Below are 19,105 nucleotides of genomic sequence, written 5' to 3'. Positions count from 1 at the left end.
AAATAAAGCAGCAGTAAAATAGACAAGAAAAGGAAAAATGATAGCAAGATGATGGTAGTATTTTTTATTATGCGAAGAAAAACATTTGGAGTAGAATTATTTTCATGCGGTCTAGAAAAGAGACATTTGGGGCAAGGTGAGAAAGGATGGATGACCTCTTCCTTCTGTTGCATTGCCTTTTTTTTTTTTTTTTTTTTTGCTTGAATAAAAAGCAGTCTGACAAGTATTTAATGTTTACCTTTCCTTTTGTAAAGCAGTTGTCAGTTCCTTAGTGGTATTTCGAGGAAAACAATGCTTCAGGTGCTTGAACTTTTCCTGGTTTTTGCTTTCCAGTTGTAGTGTGATCCTTGATGTCTGGGTGCTGCAGGGTCTGCTTCTGAAGAAGCTTGTCAAGGAAAATGCTGATGGAAACAAGGAAAAAAAGAGAGGAAATACACCTTCTCTCTTCATGAGTGTAACAGGAACATGTTAGGAACATGTTTTCATGTGGTACAGGCCTGCTGTATGTGTAATGTAACCCGCAGCAAAATTGCATTGGATTTAATAAATTCATTCTGGGATAGGAAAGAAAGGTGTTGAATTCAGTGCATGAGCGTTTGCATGTAGACAGCCTCCCCTGCAGGACCCTCAGGCAAAGCCAGCTCTGAGCCCATGCAGCATTTTGCACTGGAGCTCCAAGAGAGAAGCCAGCAGGGCCCTTCATCTGTCAGCAGCATCAAGCAACACATTGCAGAAGCCCATGGATGGGACCATTCTGCTCCCACTGCTGGAGCAAACTTGCACATTTTTGCCTGCATGCTGCAGATGTATCCTTGGATAAGCTTGCTGCTGAACGTGGGCACCTGCACAAGGCACTTTGAGGGCTGAGCTGTGGTTTGGATGGTGGGTCCAAATGAAATCAGATGAAGAATACTTTGTGTGTAGTTCACTGAGTAAGCAGACTGGCACACAGCTCTGGGGCCTGAGCAAATAGATGGAAAGCAGGTGTAGGGCTGCTTCTTCCTGGAGTTACTGAGGGTGGGGATGGCTCAGGATGATGGAAATCAGGAACACTGCAGGCTCTACTGTTCTCTGAGGGCAAAAGTACTGAACTGGGAAAGGTAAGGTGATTTTGTTCTGTTGAGGAGTTGAATTGCTTCACTGCTGCCTAGATGTCTTGTGTGATGTTGACCACTCTGCATTCACAATAGGATGTGAAAAGAGCTTGGAAAGGAGCTGGAAGGGCACTTTTCTTTTGCAGATGCATGGCTTCTGAGCCATCAGTGAGACACTGGGTGCTGATTTAATTCCCAGCATCCAAAGGCTTTTAGGAAGAAGCTGTGAGCGATCTCTCAGCAGATGTCTGCATTGTCTGGATTCTGGTGATGTTTTGCTTATCCCTTTTGCTGTAGATACAGCTGATCCATGGAAGTCTTTCCTTGCATGCCTTTTTGTGAAGATGGAGTCAGAATCAATAATTCCGTTCAGGCACTGAAATGCTGCTGGTTTTCTGCACTCCCCAATTCATGTGATAGCATTTATCTATCTACTCAGACTTTCTCAATGAGATTGTATTAGCAGGGAAAGAAAAGCACTCTTGGTACGTCTCTAGCTTATTTAGCATAACTATTTTAACTTCATAAACCAATGCAGACAAAGGAATCAATTGAACATGAAATGAAAGAGAAGAACCTGCCTAAGGTTTGTTACCCACCAGTTTCACCCCACCTGTCACTTGTTAAGACCTGATGAAAACACACCATTCTCAGGAGGATGAAATGGGTTGAGCAAATTCACCCCCCTTTAGTGTCAGTATCACAAAATAATCTGTGCATCACAGCATGAAATCAAGTAACACTTCCTAAATAGAACAAAGTTCGGACCAGTCAGTTTGTATTTCCCAAATTCTGCTTCAGTTGGACCAAAGAAGCTTTTAAATATATCCCAAGTAAAGAATCCTGAATTCCGTTCCCCGATCAGAATGTAAAATCAGCAGGCAAAAGCATGGCATCTCTCTGAATAGAGGAGTTCTGCATTCCATTTTCCTGAAATATTAATGCTGGCAGCAAAATATATGATAGAGGTTCTTTGATCACTGAGCTATGAATTTGGCAGGTTGCACAAGCCGAAACTCATGGCTGGGTTTTGAAGCAGAGGAACACGAGAGGTCCTCCGTCTGTTGGCAATTGCTTTGCAAATGGATCTGTTCCAATGTCCTCTTTGTTCTGCATCTAAAGTGCGTCACAGTCAGCTGCCCTGTGTCTGAGCAAACAGAACCAAAGCCACATTCTGTGTCTGGGTGGAGAAAAGTGGGTGTTGTGGAGTGCTGGGCTGAGTGCCCTGTGAACAGGGCTTTTGTGACAGTGCTCTGCAGAAGCTGCAAATAGAAATGTGGGCAACGGAAATGGCCACACAATTGAAAGTGAAAATAAACTATGGCGATGAGCTTGCTGGCAGAGTTGGGATGTTTCCTGGCTTCGGGCTTTGCACTGTTGCAGGTGGAAAGCTTTACACTAAAACGTGTACCTGACTCTCTTATCCTGCCCTGAGAAAGGTGACCTTGGGCCATTTTTCCTGTTAGATTAAAGGGAGAGAGGAGATCTCCATGCAACATTCAGAAGGGGCAGTGAGGCAGCCAGACTTTACATGCACACCTCATGATAGAGGGAAAAGCATGAAAGTACCATCAAAGATGCAGGCTGTGCAGTCTCCTTCATACAGTGTCCTTACGGGCCTTTCAGCTCTTGGCTGAGCCTCTCCCTGTCTCACTTGATGGAACATTTTTAGAGTGGCATTGCTGGTATTAAAAGGAGTTGTATTTTTCTTACAGGCTAAAGACAGATATTGCATGGAAATGATGGCTGAGGCTGCTAGGAGCTGCCATTCAGCTGTTCTTGAGGATGAGATCGCGCACCCATGTGTTTGTTTGCAGACTTCAGGCCCAGATAGCAAACAAAGCTCTGGACAGATATCATGGAAAAATTGGCCAAAACACCATTAATGGGGGAGTCAACCAATGGAGAGTCTAATGCACTCCTAGGATTTTGCTGAGACCTTTCTTACTAAGCAGGATTGTTCTATTTGTGGTCTATTCCTTGGTCATCACCTTGCTTTATGGCTTAGAATGCAGCACTAAGGCTTCTTCTGCCTTCGTTTCCCATCTGTTTAAATTGTCTACAAGGTTGTTTTCTTTGAAGCCATTCTTCTGCCTGAGCTGCTGTAGCTTGATTCCCAAGGGAGCATCAATCTCTCTGGCACATCAGCAGAAGTTATTGGGGTGATGAAGACCATAGCAGTTGAAAAGCTGAGTTTGGAACAAGGGAGCTGCCTTGGCATTTCTTTATGGACGCTGATCTTAGTTTGATTTTGACATCAAACGCCAGTGGAATATTTTACCATAGAGAGCAGCAGGTGGTGACAGTCTGTGTTTTGTGCAGAAGATGGATTGACCATCCTAGCAGATGCACTCCTGGGCGAAAGGGAGATACTGCTGTGTCCTACTTGAGGTTGCTACTCCTGGGCATGAGGTCAGGAATTGCTGTGTGATTTTAGCGAAGCAAGAGAACTAACTTAGCAAAATAGAGGGGCAGGTGGGAAAGTCATTTATTTCTTTCATCTTCTACTGGCATTTACTAGTTTTCCTTCTGGGCTTGGGTTGTTCAGCGCTCTTACAAGGTTTAAGTAAAGGTCAGCAGCTTGCTCAGGCACAGGCAGTAATTGCGTTCCTCTGTTTGCAGTTGTGCTCTTTGCAGGCAGGGAGATCCTTCAAAGTTCTGCCCTCTTTTATCTTTGCCTTTAAACCAACACAGGGCTGGCACCGTTGTTCTGTTAGAACACTTTGATAAAACCAGGCCTAATCCATCCCTGAAGGTGCGTTGTTGCTGCATTAGCACATGAAATGCACTGCAATTAGTCTGCTGACATATGGGGAGTATGGAATTTGTATGTTTTTGAATGCTTCAAAAGATGACATCCTTCAATTTGCCGCTGAAGAGCTCGCTTCCTGAAAACCAGTGCCTTTTCTTTCTTAATGCAAGTCAAGAGGCTGCTGTCTGCTGGGGTTTGTGCTGCTCACTGTCTGGTAGTTATTATTAGAGAAGCATGCAGGCATTTTGCAAGACACTTCAGTTAAGAAACCAAACAGAATTATTTTAGTGTTCTTTTTTTCTGAAAGTCTTTGGAGAGTCAGTTCTTTAATACTAATGCAGGGTTACTGCAGCTGCTAACATTCAGGTCAACCTACTAATAAGTATGAGGGCAAAGAAATGGACTTAAACAGGCAGCATTTATCATGGACAGCAGTGTTCTTGCCTTTGCAGCATAGGCAGCTGTTGTGACAGCCATAGGCTGTATGCCTGGCACACATCTCTTTCTCTCTGTTTCACCTGCAGTCCAGACCTGGGGCCCTCAGTACAAGAAAGATGCAGAGCTCTCAGAATGAGTCCAGAGGAGGGCCACTAAGATGATCAGAGAGCTGGAGCACCTCTCCTGTGAAAGAGGGAACAGGGCTTGTTTAGCTTGGAGAAGAGAAGGCTCTGGGCAGACCTCATTGTGGCCTTCCAGTACTTGAAGGGAACGTATAAAAAGGAGAGGGAATGGCTGCTTACAAGGGTGGATGGTGATGGGACAAGGGGGAATGGTTTTAAACTGAGACAGGGAGGCTTAGGTTAGATCTTAGGAGGAAGTTTTTCACAGAGGATGATGAGGCACTGGAACAGGTTGCCCAAAGGAGGCTGTGGATGCCCCATCTCTGCAGGCATTCAAGGCCAGGCTGGATGTGGGTCTGGGCAGCCTGGGCTGCTGGTTGGTGACCCTGCACACAGCAGGGGGTTGGAACTGGATGAGCATTGTGCTCCTTTTCAATCTGGACGATTCTATGATATTCTATGATATCTTTTCATCGTGTACAAATGCCAAGAGGGTGATGGTGAGGGCCAAAGCCCACCTGCGTTAGCAGAGCCCTCACCATCATTCATAGCAGGCTTTGGATCCAGTTCTGACACAGGAAGGGCTCCCAGCACCCCCAGGTATGAGCAGAAAAACATTTCTCCACTTGTGTTCAACGCTGAGAATCCCACGTGTGGAAAGGCAAAGTAAACAGCAGGCTCATGTTTCCTTTACTGAGATTGTTGTCCCTGAAGGAAATCGAATCTCTTCTCATACAAGAATGTTGTGAAACAGAATGAGAATTATTTCCTTTCTTAGCGGAAAAAAACCATGAAAAACTCTACCTTTCCAGTAATCTCCATCAGTCTCATAGGCTTTCATGAAAGAAAACAAGTTATTGAACACAAACACAGTATTGTTTTTCATTTACTCCTACATTTCGTGACTGTCAGTTATACATTCAGATTTTTTACCTGGCTTTTTCTGGAACACGTTGAGGAAATGTTTTACAAAGCCATATTGGTAATCATTTGGGTTTTGTTTTATTAATTGTGAATCTGTGGAGAGCATCTGTTACTCTGTGTCTGCAGCATTGTCTTGGCCCTGTTTGATGAGCTGCTCTGCTGGCTTGAGAACAGCTCTGATGATGACAAGAAGCAGCAATGGTAGAACAGCTGTAAGGATGGTGATGAGTGTGCCAGCTTGGTGCAAGGATGAGGTCTGGGGGACGTTCTGCAGCAGGGCTCAGAGCTGAGCAGTGGTTGGCTCAGCCCCTGTGCTGGTGGAGTGAGGTTGGCTGCCCTCTGAGCAGATGATCTCTGTTCTTAAACTGCGAACGGTGGCAACTACAGCATTAGTACTGTGGGTGATTCAGGTCAAGAGGAGTATAATGCCTTCTCTGTGCTCGTTCCAACAGCTGAATTGAAACAAGGCAGGGACTCCTGCTTACCTTCATTCAGATGCTTACTGGTATACGCAGCACACGGTGATCGGGGTAAGCTATTAAAACCAAGGTCAGGCTGTGAGCTGTGGCTGCAAGGAGAGATTTGTGCATTTGGGATTGTGGCAGCTGTGATGTTGTAGGAGCCCTCCCACAGAAGGAAACCTCTCTGGGGTATCTGAGACCTTCACAGCCCTTCGCTTCTCTCTGCTGGGGGTGTAGAGTTGCTCCCATTGCCCAACAGACTCGGTTCCCCCTGGGGATAGATTGTGGAGTGAATCAGTGATAAGGCTCGTATTAAAGAGTTCAATTTATGAAGCTATGATTAAAACATGTACCTGCTGTAACAAAATGAGCTGCAAAGGAGAAGTGTGAGGCATTTGAGATGAGATGAATGCTGCCTGTTCATCAGTAGTGCTGTAGGATAGCCGGCAGCTGAATGAATACAAGTTGGCAAGCTCCTTGGAGGGCATCTTTCCTCCTCCTGCTGTTTAATAATGGGATTTGCCTGGATAGGAGGAAGGAGCAAGCAAAGACCTGGTGATCACTCTTTTCTGTGCTTTCTCTATTTTAAATCCCTCTTTGTTATGAAGGAGGTGGCAGGCATTTTCCCATTACCACTGCTACCTCCTTGTTCCCTGTGGTCAGTGCTGGGGAATCTCATGCTCACACAGAGATTTAGAATGCCATCAGCACTCCTGACTTGTATATATACTCATCATACCCCAGAACTAGATCATTCTTCCTGAACGTACTTTGTGTGTGGCCATGAGGTGAAACCTCATCTCATTTCCTTTGATGAAAGCAATAACACTAAATTCCATGATGAATACCTCATGAATAAGCCTGTATTCCTTTCTGTGGTTTGTTTCAAGGGATATGTGTTTTACAAGACTCTAAAGTATAAAGCTACCCATGTAAATACAATCCCAGCATAATGTCATTGATTTAAATCAGATTTTTTCTTTGTGCAAAGGCTGTTTGGTCCACCTCCCACCGTTTTTGGGATGTCTGGTATTTGATGGAGCCAAAGCATCAGAAAGAGGCATTTAACAATAAAGAGTCAGTGTCCTGATTGGCTGAAGGTTATTTCAGTTACAGACTTGGTACAGGCAAGTTAAAAGATATGTTAGAGAGGAAGCAAGTACCTTGCTAAGGGTAAGCTGATAAGCATTAGTGGGATTATCACTTGGGTTAAGGAGCGCATGCTGTAATCACAGGAGGCGTTTATATTCATTACTTTTCGAGAAGAAATTCCTTCACTGACTTACTGGCAAATGGTAATTATATGGTAATGACAGATTGCAGATGTATTCTTCAGAATCTTGGAAAACACTTAGCTGGAATGGGAAAAATGCCCTGGTTAATATCTTTAGCATGTTACTCTCTCTCTCTTTAGAAATTCAGACTCTCAGAGGAATAGCTCTAAGACATGTGCTGCTCACAGCTATCCAAAAAAAGCCATCCAGACACAGCAGTGACCTCAACATCAGTTATTGTTGGGGAGAAGGAAGAGCATGGCCAGCCCTACAGATATGTGTAGAAGGAGAGCCTGTGGCCAGGCAGGAGCTGTGGGAGAAGCAATGGGGGAACAAAAGCTATTCTGCTGCTCCTTTCTGCTCATTCTGAGCCATGATGATCTAGCTAGATCTGGCCCACCATGTCTCTTCTGACATGTATATAGGTAAAGAGATTCCAAAACATTTTGTTGTTGCTTCTGGCTATGTGTAGACAGATTTCTTTGGAAGGCTTCAAGTCTCTTCTGGTGTGGGACTGTGATCCCATGTGCCAAAGAGTTCAGCAGCATGGACACAGCTGTCTGCAGAGACCCTCTGGGCAGAACTCCTGCTGCTGCTCCAGGTCTGCCTGATGTCCTGAAATCCAGGACAAACCAGCTGCGCCTTTGGTAGGAATTTGAAGTAGGGTTGCTTGTGGTACTTATCAGTTTCGTGCTGTTTGTGGATGAATGCCTGGGCAGGCAGGGCATGCAGGGATCACTCTCTGCTTGCGCTGCAATAAGGACCCAGAAAGCTGGGAGCTTTTCTTTCAGATGTCCATGTTGCTGTGGTAAAAGTAGCCATTTTTCTATCAGGATTATTTTAATGTCTTAACCAAACGTGTTTCCAATTCTTCATTCTTTTGCCTTTTGATCATTTTCTTTTGTAATATTCACTAATATCTACTCTGTGCCCGTGATTTCAAAAGGCCCCAGAGCAGCGTCCGGCTGTGACACAGCAATGGGATGACTGTCATTTCTACACCAACGAAGACTAGAAAAAGTGCTTGACAGAGCAGTTGTGTTGGTTTTGCTGTGTTGCTGTGGAGCACAGCGAAGTTGTAATTGCTCCCAGTGAAGGGTGCTCACGCCCTGGAGCTGCACTCTGTGGAGTGTTGTTACACGACATTTTACCTTCCACGTGGAAGTAATAACTTCTCTTTCAGGCAGTCTTAGGCAGTGGGCTAAATGCATGCAGGATGTGCACCTTCTGTGCTCCCTCTTTGGAGCCCTGTCTGTCCTGTTAACCATCTCTTTTTCATTCTTGTTCTTCTAGGGATATCTATGCCCATTCCAGTCATTGGTTTGCAGGATGACTCCAGAGTGTTCATCAATGGGACCTGCGTCCTCAATGATGAGAACTTTGTCCTCATCGGGTCTTTCATGGCGTTCTTCATCCCTCTCATCATCATGGTGATCACATATTGCCTGACCGTCCAGGTGCTGCAGAGACAGGCCACAGTGTTCATGTGTGGAGAGGTGCCCAAGCAGAGGAGAAGCAGCGTGAACTGCCTCAAGAAAGAAAACAACACAGAGCACATTTCGATGCTTCACAACCACGAAGGGGCATCGCATTTGAACTCTCCTGTGAGTAAGGAGGCAGTGCTTTTTCGGAAAGGAACTATGCAGTCCATCAACAATGAGCGAAGAGCCTCCAAGGTCCTGGGCATCGTTTTCTTTTTGTTTCTCATCATGTGGTGCCCATTCTTCATCACCAACGTCATGTCCGTCCTTTGCAAGGAAGCCTGCGATAAAGACCTCTTGAGCGAGCTCCTCGACGTGTTTGTTTGGGTGGGGTATGTTTGCTCAGGGGTTAATCCCCTCGTATACACACTCTTCAATAAAACCTACCGCAGGGCTTTCTCCAGTTATATCCGCTGCCAATACAAGACCAGCAAAAAATCAGCACTGCGACAGAATCAGTGCCTGAATGTTGCTTCGACAGCTTTATACGGGAAAGATCTGACTTTAACTAGTTATCGAAATGGCAATGAGCTCAACAGCATGGAACTAGATGAAGCTGAGGAGGGCCTTGAAATGCAACCGGGGACCTCAGAGCTCTCCATAAACAGCTGTAATGTTGTGAGCGAAAGAGTGAGCTGTGTGTAAAGGTGGCTCACACACCTTCGACTACGGGCCATCTGTGGCCAAAACACATTGTATAAAAATGTAAGCGTTGGTCAATGGACGATGTAAATACTGCATTCTGAACAAAGATTTTTTTTAAGGAGAAAAAAAAAAAAAAAAGAGATTTGTCTTTCCAGTCCAGTACTTAAAATCATATATATTAATATTCTGCAGTGAAGTTTAAGGTTCTATATTTACTGTTAATACTAGATCAGATCTAGTTACTTTGCATATGTCATGGACAAAATGTTTGAATTCTTCTTCCAGTGCATGAACAAAAATGCTGAATATTTATCTCAGGTGGCATTTGCTGGAGTCCAGAATGGCACGTTAATAGTTATATATCAAATACATGCTATTAGACTTGGTCAGTATAACTTTCTTTTTCAAGTTGACAGTAAATATATACTTTAAATCCTCACCCCTATTTGTGCCGTGTAAAGAGTGTACAGAAACCTGGCAGAGACAGCACGAGAGCTGTAGGCAGCTGGCCAGGTGTGTCGTGGTAAGAGTCGTGGCTCGCTTGCATCCTGGGGCAGCATTTCACTTCTAGGGACCATCCTGCTGCTTCCTCTCCATTCACCAGTTTGATCCTAGGTTGGGAATGTGTTTCTGGTGTGGTGTTGGGATCACTTGCAAACTTGGAGAGGAAACATGGGAAAGAGAGCCAACTTGTTATCTGCTTTAACCATTTTAAAAATGGAGAGTGTCAGATTTGTAAAATGCCCTCTCTTGTTCTTGTAGACTCCCATGTACTCCAGGATGGGGGAAGCAGTACTCAGAATGGCTGGCATTGCCTTCAAAGGACTGTTTGGATGATCAGGTCATTGGTTGACCTGGAGAGGAGAGCTCTGGCTTTGTGAGAGCTCACCTTCTCCATCCCCTCACTTCTTTAGTCGTTAGCTTGTTTTGCGTTCGCATTTATTTTTCCAGAGACAGGGATGTGCAGTGCTGGGGGTAAAACAATGCATTGGATGTAGAGCAAAATGTGCCATGCTGTCGGCACAGGTCGGGAGGAGGCTGCAGGATGAGGGATGCTCTTCCCCAGGGGATGCTCAGGAGAGAGGCATAAATGAGGATCCCTTTTTTCCCCAGACTTGGGACGGGTGTGCAGAGCTGGACAGGGTGTGTGGCTGGAACAGTTTGCTATAGTTTAATAACAAACTATGATCAGAGACAGAAAGGAAGCAGACAAGGAATTACAACTTGGAACACGTCTGTATGGAAGATTAATCAGGATTATCTGTTCAGTTTGATTTACTCAATTTCACTCCCAAAGTAAATGATCCTATATCATGTTAAAGCCACTTATATCTTAATGAAAACATCCACATCATGTTTTAATGCAATTGAAGTAATCTGCTTTTAATTCACACCATAAGCAATTGGAATTAATTCCTCTCTGTGCTCCTGTGTAGACAAACCCTGAAAGGCACCAACACGTCCTTCTGGCACAGTGCCTGTGGGCGATGCCACTTGTACAGTTTGCCTTGTGCAGGGTGCTGTGCAATGCCAGATCTAACCTGTAATGTTTTTACATCTTCATTAACTAACACACAAATGCTGCAGTCATCCATCTAACGTGGATGTATTTAGCACTGCTAACAGCCTCTGCCCATGAAATTCCTCAGAACAAGAAGCGTACATGAGGCAGGGATAAGTTGCATTTTACTGATGTGAACTGCTTGCACTCTAAGCTTGCTGTGCTCATCCCTCCAGAACCCAAGTGAAGGAGAAACACAACATTCTGAAAGCACACTGGTGCAGTGTAGCGCTGTTGCTTTGCTGTGCGCAGCAATACCTGGCTGAGGCAGGTTGCATCTGCTGCTGGTTTGTGTCTAGCTTGATTCAGTGAAGCTGATGGCTCTCTCTTATCCTCCATTCCGTCCTGTGCAAAATCCGTAGTACTTCCATGCAGGCAGGCGAGGTATCTGAGCAAGGTGCATGGTGTGTGTGTGCTGGTCTGCTGATGATGGTGCTGGTTGAATGCTTGAGAATGCACCCTGCCTGTCCAGAAAGGCCTGTAACCCACAGGAAAAGCACTGTCCAGAGACACAGACTTGTGCCTTCAATGACTGCCCTTTGTTCTGTGTCAGATGTGGATATCTCAAGTGGTACAGAAAAATCGCAAAGATCGCATTGCTTTCAAAATTCTACTTTTATTTTTTTCCTTGGGTGAATTCATAGCTCATCTTTTACAGCCATGTATTTGTCTGTGTGTATATATGTGCGTGTACATATATATATGCATGTATGGATAGAAGTCAACCAGACATGGAAAGCATTTAGCAATAAGTTGTATTTCAGTAGCTTCTAGCACTCGTGTGAGTAGCTCATTGGCCACAGCATCCTCCAACTTGTACCACACAAAGGTGTTCTCTTTGCATAGGAGCCTTCACGTCTTACCTCTGCCAGTTCTGTTGTATGGGCAAAAAGGGCACCCGCTCTGTTGGATGTAAATAACAAGACCTGAACTGAGAATTTACAGAGTTTTTATAAATGTTTTTAAAATAATTCAGCACTGGGACTGTAAATATGTCGAGCGTTGCTACACAGCTGGACCCGTTCTGATGGATGTTCTTCTCCAGATAACCAGACAAGGGGACTGCCTTATAGCCTGTGTTATCTCCCTGCCAGGGGCTGATAACATTTTTGGGAATGATTAAACACTGTCTCTTACCCAACTTCCATTGGGTCATTCACATCAGGGTTTTGTGATGCTGCTATTAATTTATTAAAGAAAGATTGTTGGTTTAATCACTCTTTTTTTTTTTTCTTTTTTTTTTTTTTTTTCATGGTCTATTGGAAAATAAATAAATGGACATGCCCTCTTTTTCTTTCCTATTTCACCAATTAAAACGTATCCTGATCAAAAATATATCTGACCAAAGTTAAAATAACAGCGAGAAATGGAGATAACGATCTTTGTTTCTCCTCCCCCTCTCAGATCATAGCCTGTGGTTGTTTCAGCCATAGCAATTAGTGCAGATAACCCAACGTTTCTACCATGCTAAACAAAATGATGCTGAAAAGCAGCTGTCTTCCCCCGCTTCTCCTTCCTTCCTCCAGGAACATCTTTTGAAAATGATGTTTTAAAAATTGCTTCAGTTTGAAGAGTTAACCACCATCACCTCGCTCTCATAGCAGCTTTGCTATGCTGAATTGTAGCCATTACCCACAATAGTGCCTCAGGATTACCCTCTGTGGGCCCTGGGTCAGTGCTCACATCTCAGCTCAGGTACAGTGATGTCTTCTGTTTGTTCTGCCTTTTGTGTTCTTTGAAGAAGAAAAGCAAACCACAAGTAGCTCTGCATAAGTATTATTTAGCTTTTAATGAGGAGTGTTTGGTGTTCTGGCAGGCAAATGATGGTAACTCGGTGTTCCAAATGTGGCATCCATCATGTGAGAAAGATGCAGATGTCTCTTGGGCAGGTTTCCTCCCTGTGTCACGGTATGCTGACATGAGAATTGCACCTGGCTTTGTCTCCATTTCTCTCCAGGCAAAGAAAATTGTCAGAAATTCTTCGTGAGAAGGAGCTCCTAGAGGCCACCGAGACTTTGGACGTTGTAATGGAAGTGTATTGGTGAAGTTGGGGGTACAGGTGGATGGCTGCAGACACTCAAGGCCAGGCTGGATGGGCTCTGAGCACTGATGGAGCTGTGGGTGTCCCTGCTCAGTGCAGGCAGTTAGACCAGATGGCCTTTCAGGGTCCCTTCCAACTCCAACGATTCACTGATTCTAAGTTGCTGTAACAAAATATGCTTTCATTTCTTTGTGCATGTGAAGTTGCTATTGACTGTTTTGTCTCTCCCTCATTTTTCTTCGAGTCCCAGGCCTCCTGCTTTTGGCTTTTACCCACGCTCTGAGCTCATGCTCTGGAGCTGTCAGGAGCTGACAAATACCTATGAGGTGTGTCATTCCCTCTTGGCTGTGCAGGGATGCTGCAACCCCAGAACAACACAGAGATGGAACGTCCTCAGGTGAGAGATTTTAAGTCTATCTGAGACAGACAGTCAATGCAGCAAGGCATGTTTGCCCATTAAACAAGCACACCAGCAGATCTTTAAGCAACAGTTACCCAAAAAGTTAAAGGCAGATTAGCATGTGAACGCAATTTTGCCAGCAGGTTGCTGGGGCAATGCCTGCAGTTTTACCACACCAGCATCACTTTAGTAGTGGGGGGACTGGAGAAATGAATCAAGCAGCATCCAGCAGGGATGTGTTACACCCAGCATTCTGAGCTTTCCTGTGCTCCAATTGTAATTACCTCAACAACAAGTCAGATAAATTAATATTTAATTAAAATACAGCCAAAATATCAAATTTTAATAGGATGTAATTGTGGCATTTTGAGTTATTTCAATTGCTGAAGCATTAAAAGCAATCTGCAGGCTGGTGCCTGTTAGACCACTGCCTGGTTGCAATTGCTGAAAGTGAAGGCAATTTTACCTTTGTGTGCACCACTGCTGTGAGTGTCTCCTCCTGCAGAAACGAGCAGCAGAATGGGATGGTGCTGTGCTGGGTGTAAACCAGAGCCACTGAAGATTTGAATCAAGCTCCTGTTTGCTGACTGGAGGCTGGAGCAGCCCCTTGGTGACTTTTCGGAGAGGAAGATTTGGGATGTGTCATTCAACTTGCCACAAAGCAGGTAATGCAGCAAACCATGGTCAACAAATGGTACTTCTCCATAGTCAGTTCTGTGCTCCTTCAGAGTAAATGAGTATGATTTCCTGTTGTAGCGCAGTCAGTTGGCACTTCTGCTTGAAAAAGTTTGGACTGGAATTAGAATAGTGCTGCAGTGGCACAGGGCTGCCCAGGGAGCGGTGGGGTCACCATCCATGGAGGTGCTCCAGAGCTGTGGGGATGTGGCACTGAAGGACGTGGTGATGGGCACAGTGGGGTGGGGTTGGACCTGGGGGTCTTAAAGGTCTTTCCTAACCCGAATGATTCTATGATTCTGTGACTATGTAAAGCCTGAGCGTCCATCCTAGGGACAAGCATGGGGAGGGGACACAGGATGGGCACTGGGTAGAAGTGGCATTTCTACCAGTATGAGAGTACAGATCTTGGCTTGTTCCTCCTGGCAACCAAAGATGGGGGAAGAAAGCTCTACAGGAGGACATCAGGGAGTGCTTATTCTGACTAAGAAAGGAGAGGAGTTACTTGGGCTGAAGAACATTGGCATATAAAAAGGGCCAGAAATAAACTAGGAATTAGAAGCGGGCTTCTAGCAACTGCAACATTCTGGGTCAGGAACAGCAACTAAGAAGCCTACAGAGGGCTCAGCCCTTGCCTTCTGACAGGAAATTTATGCTGCAGGGGTGCAGTAGGAGGGCACAGCTCAGTGCCTGCTCTCCCCAGCCTGCCAGCTGGCACTGCTCAGCTCCAAACCAGCCATCTGCACCTCTCACCTCCTCGGTGATGCATCCCAAAGCATGGGAGGAACAAACATCTCAAAGCAAGAACGCTTTTTTTATACCATGGCCCTTCCAAGTCCTGGAGGAGAGGCCGTGCCAAGGCAGTGCATTCTCCCCAGGGAGAGCATCATGAAATCAGGGGGTGGTGGAGGCAGTGTGTTCCCAGCCCTGAGCCCCGCTCCAAGTGTATGAAGCAATATTTCTTTTGCACATGCAGAAGCATCCAGAAATAACCAGTTTGGTTAGCTCAAGCCTGACTGCTCTCAGCGGCATAAGTAGGCTTTATTTATCCACAGGAGCATTTTTCAGGATGCTGAGTTTTATTCGACCCAATCTTGGTCTTCTCTGGGGTGCTGCAGTGTTGAGGTAATGTCCCATTGGGTTGCCTTTGGCTAGTTTTGCTCAAGATGTGCTATTGAGCAGCTTGAGGGTTGGGACTCAGACAGTGCAAGCTCTGTGTCTGACTTTTTCCAATGCTTTCCTCTGTTGCTGCATTTCCAGCTGCGCATCCAGGAGCTCCATGCTTTTGATCCAGCAAAATAGTGAGGTTGGCCTTTTAAGCTCTCTGTTGTTAAAAGAGGACTCAGCTGAACCTTGCAGGTTCAGAAAAGTGATGGTTTTCTCAGCGTGACGTTTCTAAACAAATTGGCAGCATGGACAAAAATTTCTGGGTGGCTCCCAGCCAAATTGATTGGAGAGTCTCAAGGGATGGGACATATTTCCAAATCAGCAGTTCAGAGCAGGAACAGCATCAGATAAAAGCATGGAGAGTCCTCTCCTGGGCTTTATGTGGGAGATGGGGACCTCTCAGTGGCACAGAGCTCTCTCCAGCCCAGCTAACAGCAGACAGACCTTGCAAAGGATGTTCAGGTGCAGCATCTTCAGTTTGCATTATATGTGTTTCAGTGCAAAGTTTCTTTCCAGCTGTGGGCACATAAACAGCTCTGCAGTTCACTGAGCCATTCCTGGGTGCTGAGGGACTGCTGTGTTTTCAGATAGCCTTGAAAGTCTGATCTTTTCCCAAGAACATCATGTGTCTGGTGTTTGTGTTTTCTCTGCCACTGTGTTAGTTCCAGTGAAGAACACTCTGCTATCCTTTGTGTTTTGAAAGATATCTACATAAGTTAATTCTGTTACAGAACGAAGTTCTTCCCAGCATTGAAAAAAGAAAACAAAGCAAAAGATATTTATTCTTTTTTTTTTTTTTTTTTTTCCCCCTTAGTGAAAATGAATCATGCAGGTCACTGATGGCTTTAGAGAAGTGTTTTGGAGCCTTCATTCAAACAGAGCCATTGGAAAGGGGAACACGGAGACTGTGTTAAGGATTCCAGCTGTCAGCCGCTCAGTGCAGGGGAGTTGGATTAGATGGCCTTTAAGGATCCCTTCCAACTCAAATGATTCAGCCATGAGAAGCACACATCCTCCTGTGAAAATTTGGCTCTTACAGAGACACAGAGAGCTTGGCAATGCTCTCAGATGTCCCTCAAACTGTACAGAGAGCTGCAAACCAACCACAGCCCATGGAATTCTTTACATTTACTGATGATTCTTGGACATTATAGAATTACAGAATTGCCTGGGTTGCAAAGGAGCACAATGCTCATCTGGTTCCAACCCCCTGCTATGTGCAGGGTCGCCAACCAGCAGCCCAGGCTGCCCAGAGCCACATCCAGCCTGGCCTTGAATGCCTGCAGGGATGGGGCATCCACAGCCTCCTTGGGCAACCTGTTCCAGTGCATCACCACCCTCTGTGTGAAAAACTTGATGGGTCTCTTCCAACTGGGGATATTCCATATGTTACAGCATTTCTCTACTTAACAGCACAGAGAGCAAAATGCATCGTTTTCACAGTGAGAGCCACTGTTACCTCGATTTTCATGCAATAGGTGCTGAAATCTGGTGGAAGTGAAGCTGTTCCTCTCCTCTGCTATGAAGCAGGGATGCTGACACCCAGTGGCCATGGAGATGGTAGCGGCTGTATGAGCTGGGCAGGCTCTGCAGCAGTACCTCAGGGTGGTGGGATGCAACTTCTGCCTTTTCATGTCCTCTGTGGACATGAAGGAATGAGTAGCTCCTTACAGCCTTATTGGCAGGTTATAGTATTTGCATTTTGTATTCAGAAAAATGAAAACATACAAAGCTGGAAAATGAGCAAACAGAAGGTAGATTGGTTTTCAAATTCACAGAATCATAGAATGGCTTGGGTTGGAAGGGACCTCGAGAATCATCAAGCTCCAGTCCCCTTGCCGAGGCCAACATATCTAATGCTAGACCAGGCTGCCCACCTGTTACACAAGACCTCACTGAAGTCACACTGGAGAGCCAGGTGCTCAGCTGGGGACGTGGACTATCTGGTGATATCACAAGCACTGTGCTTGGGGCCCTGGCTGCCACCAGTGCGTGCCACAGCTGTGAGAGCTGTGCAGAAGTGTGGACACGCTGAGTCAGCCTCGTCCTGCTTGGCAGTGATAGTGCTGGTGGCTGATGGATGTTGCTCAGACATCGGTCTGGTACGTTAGCTGGAAGGGAGGAGGACTGCAGCTGTTCCTTGGTAAGCCAGAATTGGTTTGTCAAACATGTGAGTCGTACCAGTGCATCCATTGCAGCAGTAAAAGTAGATGATGGAGTCTTTTTCATGTGTGCTTCAAGATATATAACTGTTAATGAGATGAAGGACAATACTCACTGTGAGAAGTCGTGGCAGTTAGACACAAGTTGGATCTAGAGTTGGTACAGTTCTTGCAACAGCTGCTTCCAAGACGCTGCCCTCCTCAAGAGTCTAATTTACATGAAAAGAAAGCTGGGGAAAGGCTTATTCCTCATGATTCTTCCCTCACTGATACTTTCTGTAGGCTTCCTGTCCAAGAGGATATTTTGGGGATCCAAGCAGTCCAAGACTGCAGCCATCTCTTTCTAAGATGGAGGAATTCCTTTGCAGAGGACCCAAACTTACTCTAAGAAGTACTCCATGTATCAGCAAAGAGATGACTGCTACTTCTATTTCTACTCTATCTGTTTTAAGGTATGGTTGGGTTTCTTTGGCCTGGATTTTCTTCCTTTTCCTCACTTTTAAGAGAAAGGGCTGGAGCAGGGGGTGACCTACTGGTGATGTGTTACCATCATAATCAGTGGGATTCTGCGCTCGCTGCTAACAACCTGGGCTAATGGCATGGACACATTTCAGGCTGTACCCTTATTTTCCTTTGTGGTTTCCTTTTTCTTGCAGAGAGACAGCTGTCCCTTCTGCCACTGTGAAGTGGCTCTTGGGAGTGAACAAGTCTGCCAAATGTGGATGGAAGGTTGCTGTTTCAGCAGGGACTGCAAGTTCAGGCACATGAGAATTGATGTGTTTGCCTAAAGATGTGCTCTCCAACTTAGTCCACAAAACCACTTTTCATTGCTATAGGTGAGCTGAATGCAATTCTGCAGGCTAGATACATTTGCTGTGAAAATCTTAGTGGTTTCTGTTTCTAGAGGGGCTGGGAGGAGGTAGGGGAGGAGAATGCCTTAGGTATATCTTAGCCAGAGATGTTTGCATGAGGTGCCAAAGGCATTTTCTCCCCAGATGCAAAAAGACCGCATTGCTCAGACTCCTAAACCTGTGGAGCGGGCTGGTAGGAAAGAGCAGGCGCTGCTCTCCTGCCAGCATGGCTTGGATATGGTCTGTCAGGCCATCTGTGTCCTGGATTTCTTCAGAGCAGTTTGTTCTGGCTGCTTGGAGTAGTGAAGGGTGGGGCAAGAAATGATGGTAAAGAGCTAAGGTTCTGCCCAATAGTTTCTGATGACTTAACCATGGCATTTGAAGGCACTGTTTGTCCCAAATAATGGTAGCATTCTGCAAGTGCATCGGTTTAACCCACTGAACTGAGAGTGCCTGACTCCTCTACCTGAAGAATAAGAAACCAAAATATGCTGAGTGGTTACAGCTTATGTTGTAAATCTGCTCCCAGATGTTTCCTTTGGTGATAAATGACCTGGAGCGCTGCATCTCTTTGCAAACCTCGCGTGCCTGTTTCCATGACCCTTCCTTTCTTTCTCTCTTCAGAAGAAGCACAGTGAGATTCCCTGCTTTTGGGAGAATCGGCCAGGAGGCTGTCAGAAAGCCCACTGCACTTTTCTTCACCTGAAGGAACGCAGTGGGAACGGACTGAAATGGTGAGTTTCTGATGGCATGAAGCATGAAAGACCTAATTTTGAATATTACTTCTGAGTGGGTGCAGGATGTCAAGTAACCGTTCATTGGGGAGTGCAGGGAAGAGTGATGATAAGTGAAGTACTAGTTTGTGTTTTGGCTGTCAGAACAGTGGTGGGCTTTTTCTGGAGAGAGGTAAATGCATTGCAGGACTGTAGAAATGGCACAACATTTGAGCAGTGGAAAGGCAATTGTAAGAAGCAATGCTTGAAAATGCGAAGCTTGTGGTTGACTGTGCTGAAAGCTTCCTCCAGAGAGATGCTCTTCAATTATTTCTTGTTTTCTT

General features: G+C 45.4%; 1 protein-coding gene and 1 long non-coding RNA gene across 5 annotated transcripts in view; both read left to right on the top strand.

Moving 5' to 3' along the window:
* The window catches only part of HTR2C (5-hydroxytryptamine receptor 2C), a 276,338-nt gene extending 263,801 nt beyond the window's left edge, over positions 1-12,537 (top strand). For 3 of the 4 annotated variants that reach the window (XM_052672841.1, XM_052672843.1, XM_052672844.1), the window contains one exon: positions 8,359-12,536. In XM_052672841.1, the coding sequence (XP_052528801.1) occupies positions 8,359-9,191 (833 nt within the window). In that variant the 3' untranslated portion in view covers positions 9,192-12,536. Of the gene's footprint in view, positions 1-8,358 lie in introns of all 4 variants that reach the window. The other variant, XM_052672845.1, reaches the window with a different exon arrangement.
* A 4,983-nt stretch (positions 12,538-17,520) lies between these two features.
* LOC128075795 (uncharacterized) lies at positions 17,521-18,772 on the top strand. The gene is made up of 3 exons (XR_008204114.1): positions 17,521-17,649; positions 17,854-18,033; positions 18,673-18,772. It is a non-coding gene; the product is annotated as an uncharacterized LOC128075795 (long non-coding RNA).
* Positions 18,773-19,105: the final 333 nt, after the last annotated feature.

Source organism: Tympanuchus pallidicinctus, unplaced genomic scaffold (genome assembly GCF_026119805.1).
Source record: "Tympanuchus pallidicinctus isolate F22 unplaced genomic scaffold, pur_lepc_1.0 scaffold13, whole genome shotgun sequence".
Taxonomy (NCBI): domain Eukaryota; kingdom Metazoa; phylum Chordata; class Aves; order Galliformes; family Phasianidae; genus Tympanuchus; species Tympanuchus pallidicinctus.
This window is presented reverse-complemented; position numbering and strand designations above follow the sequence as displayed.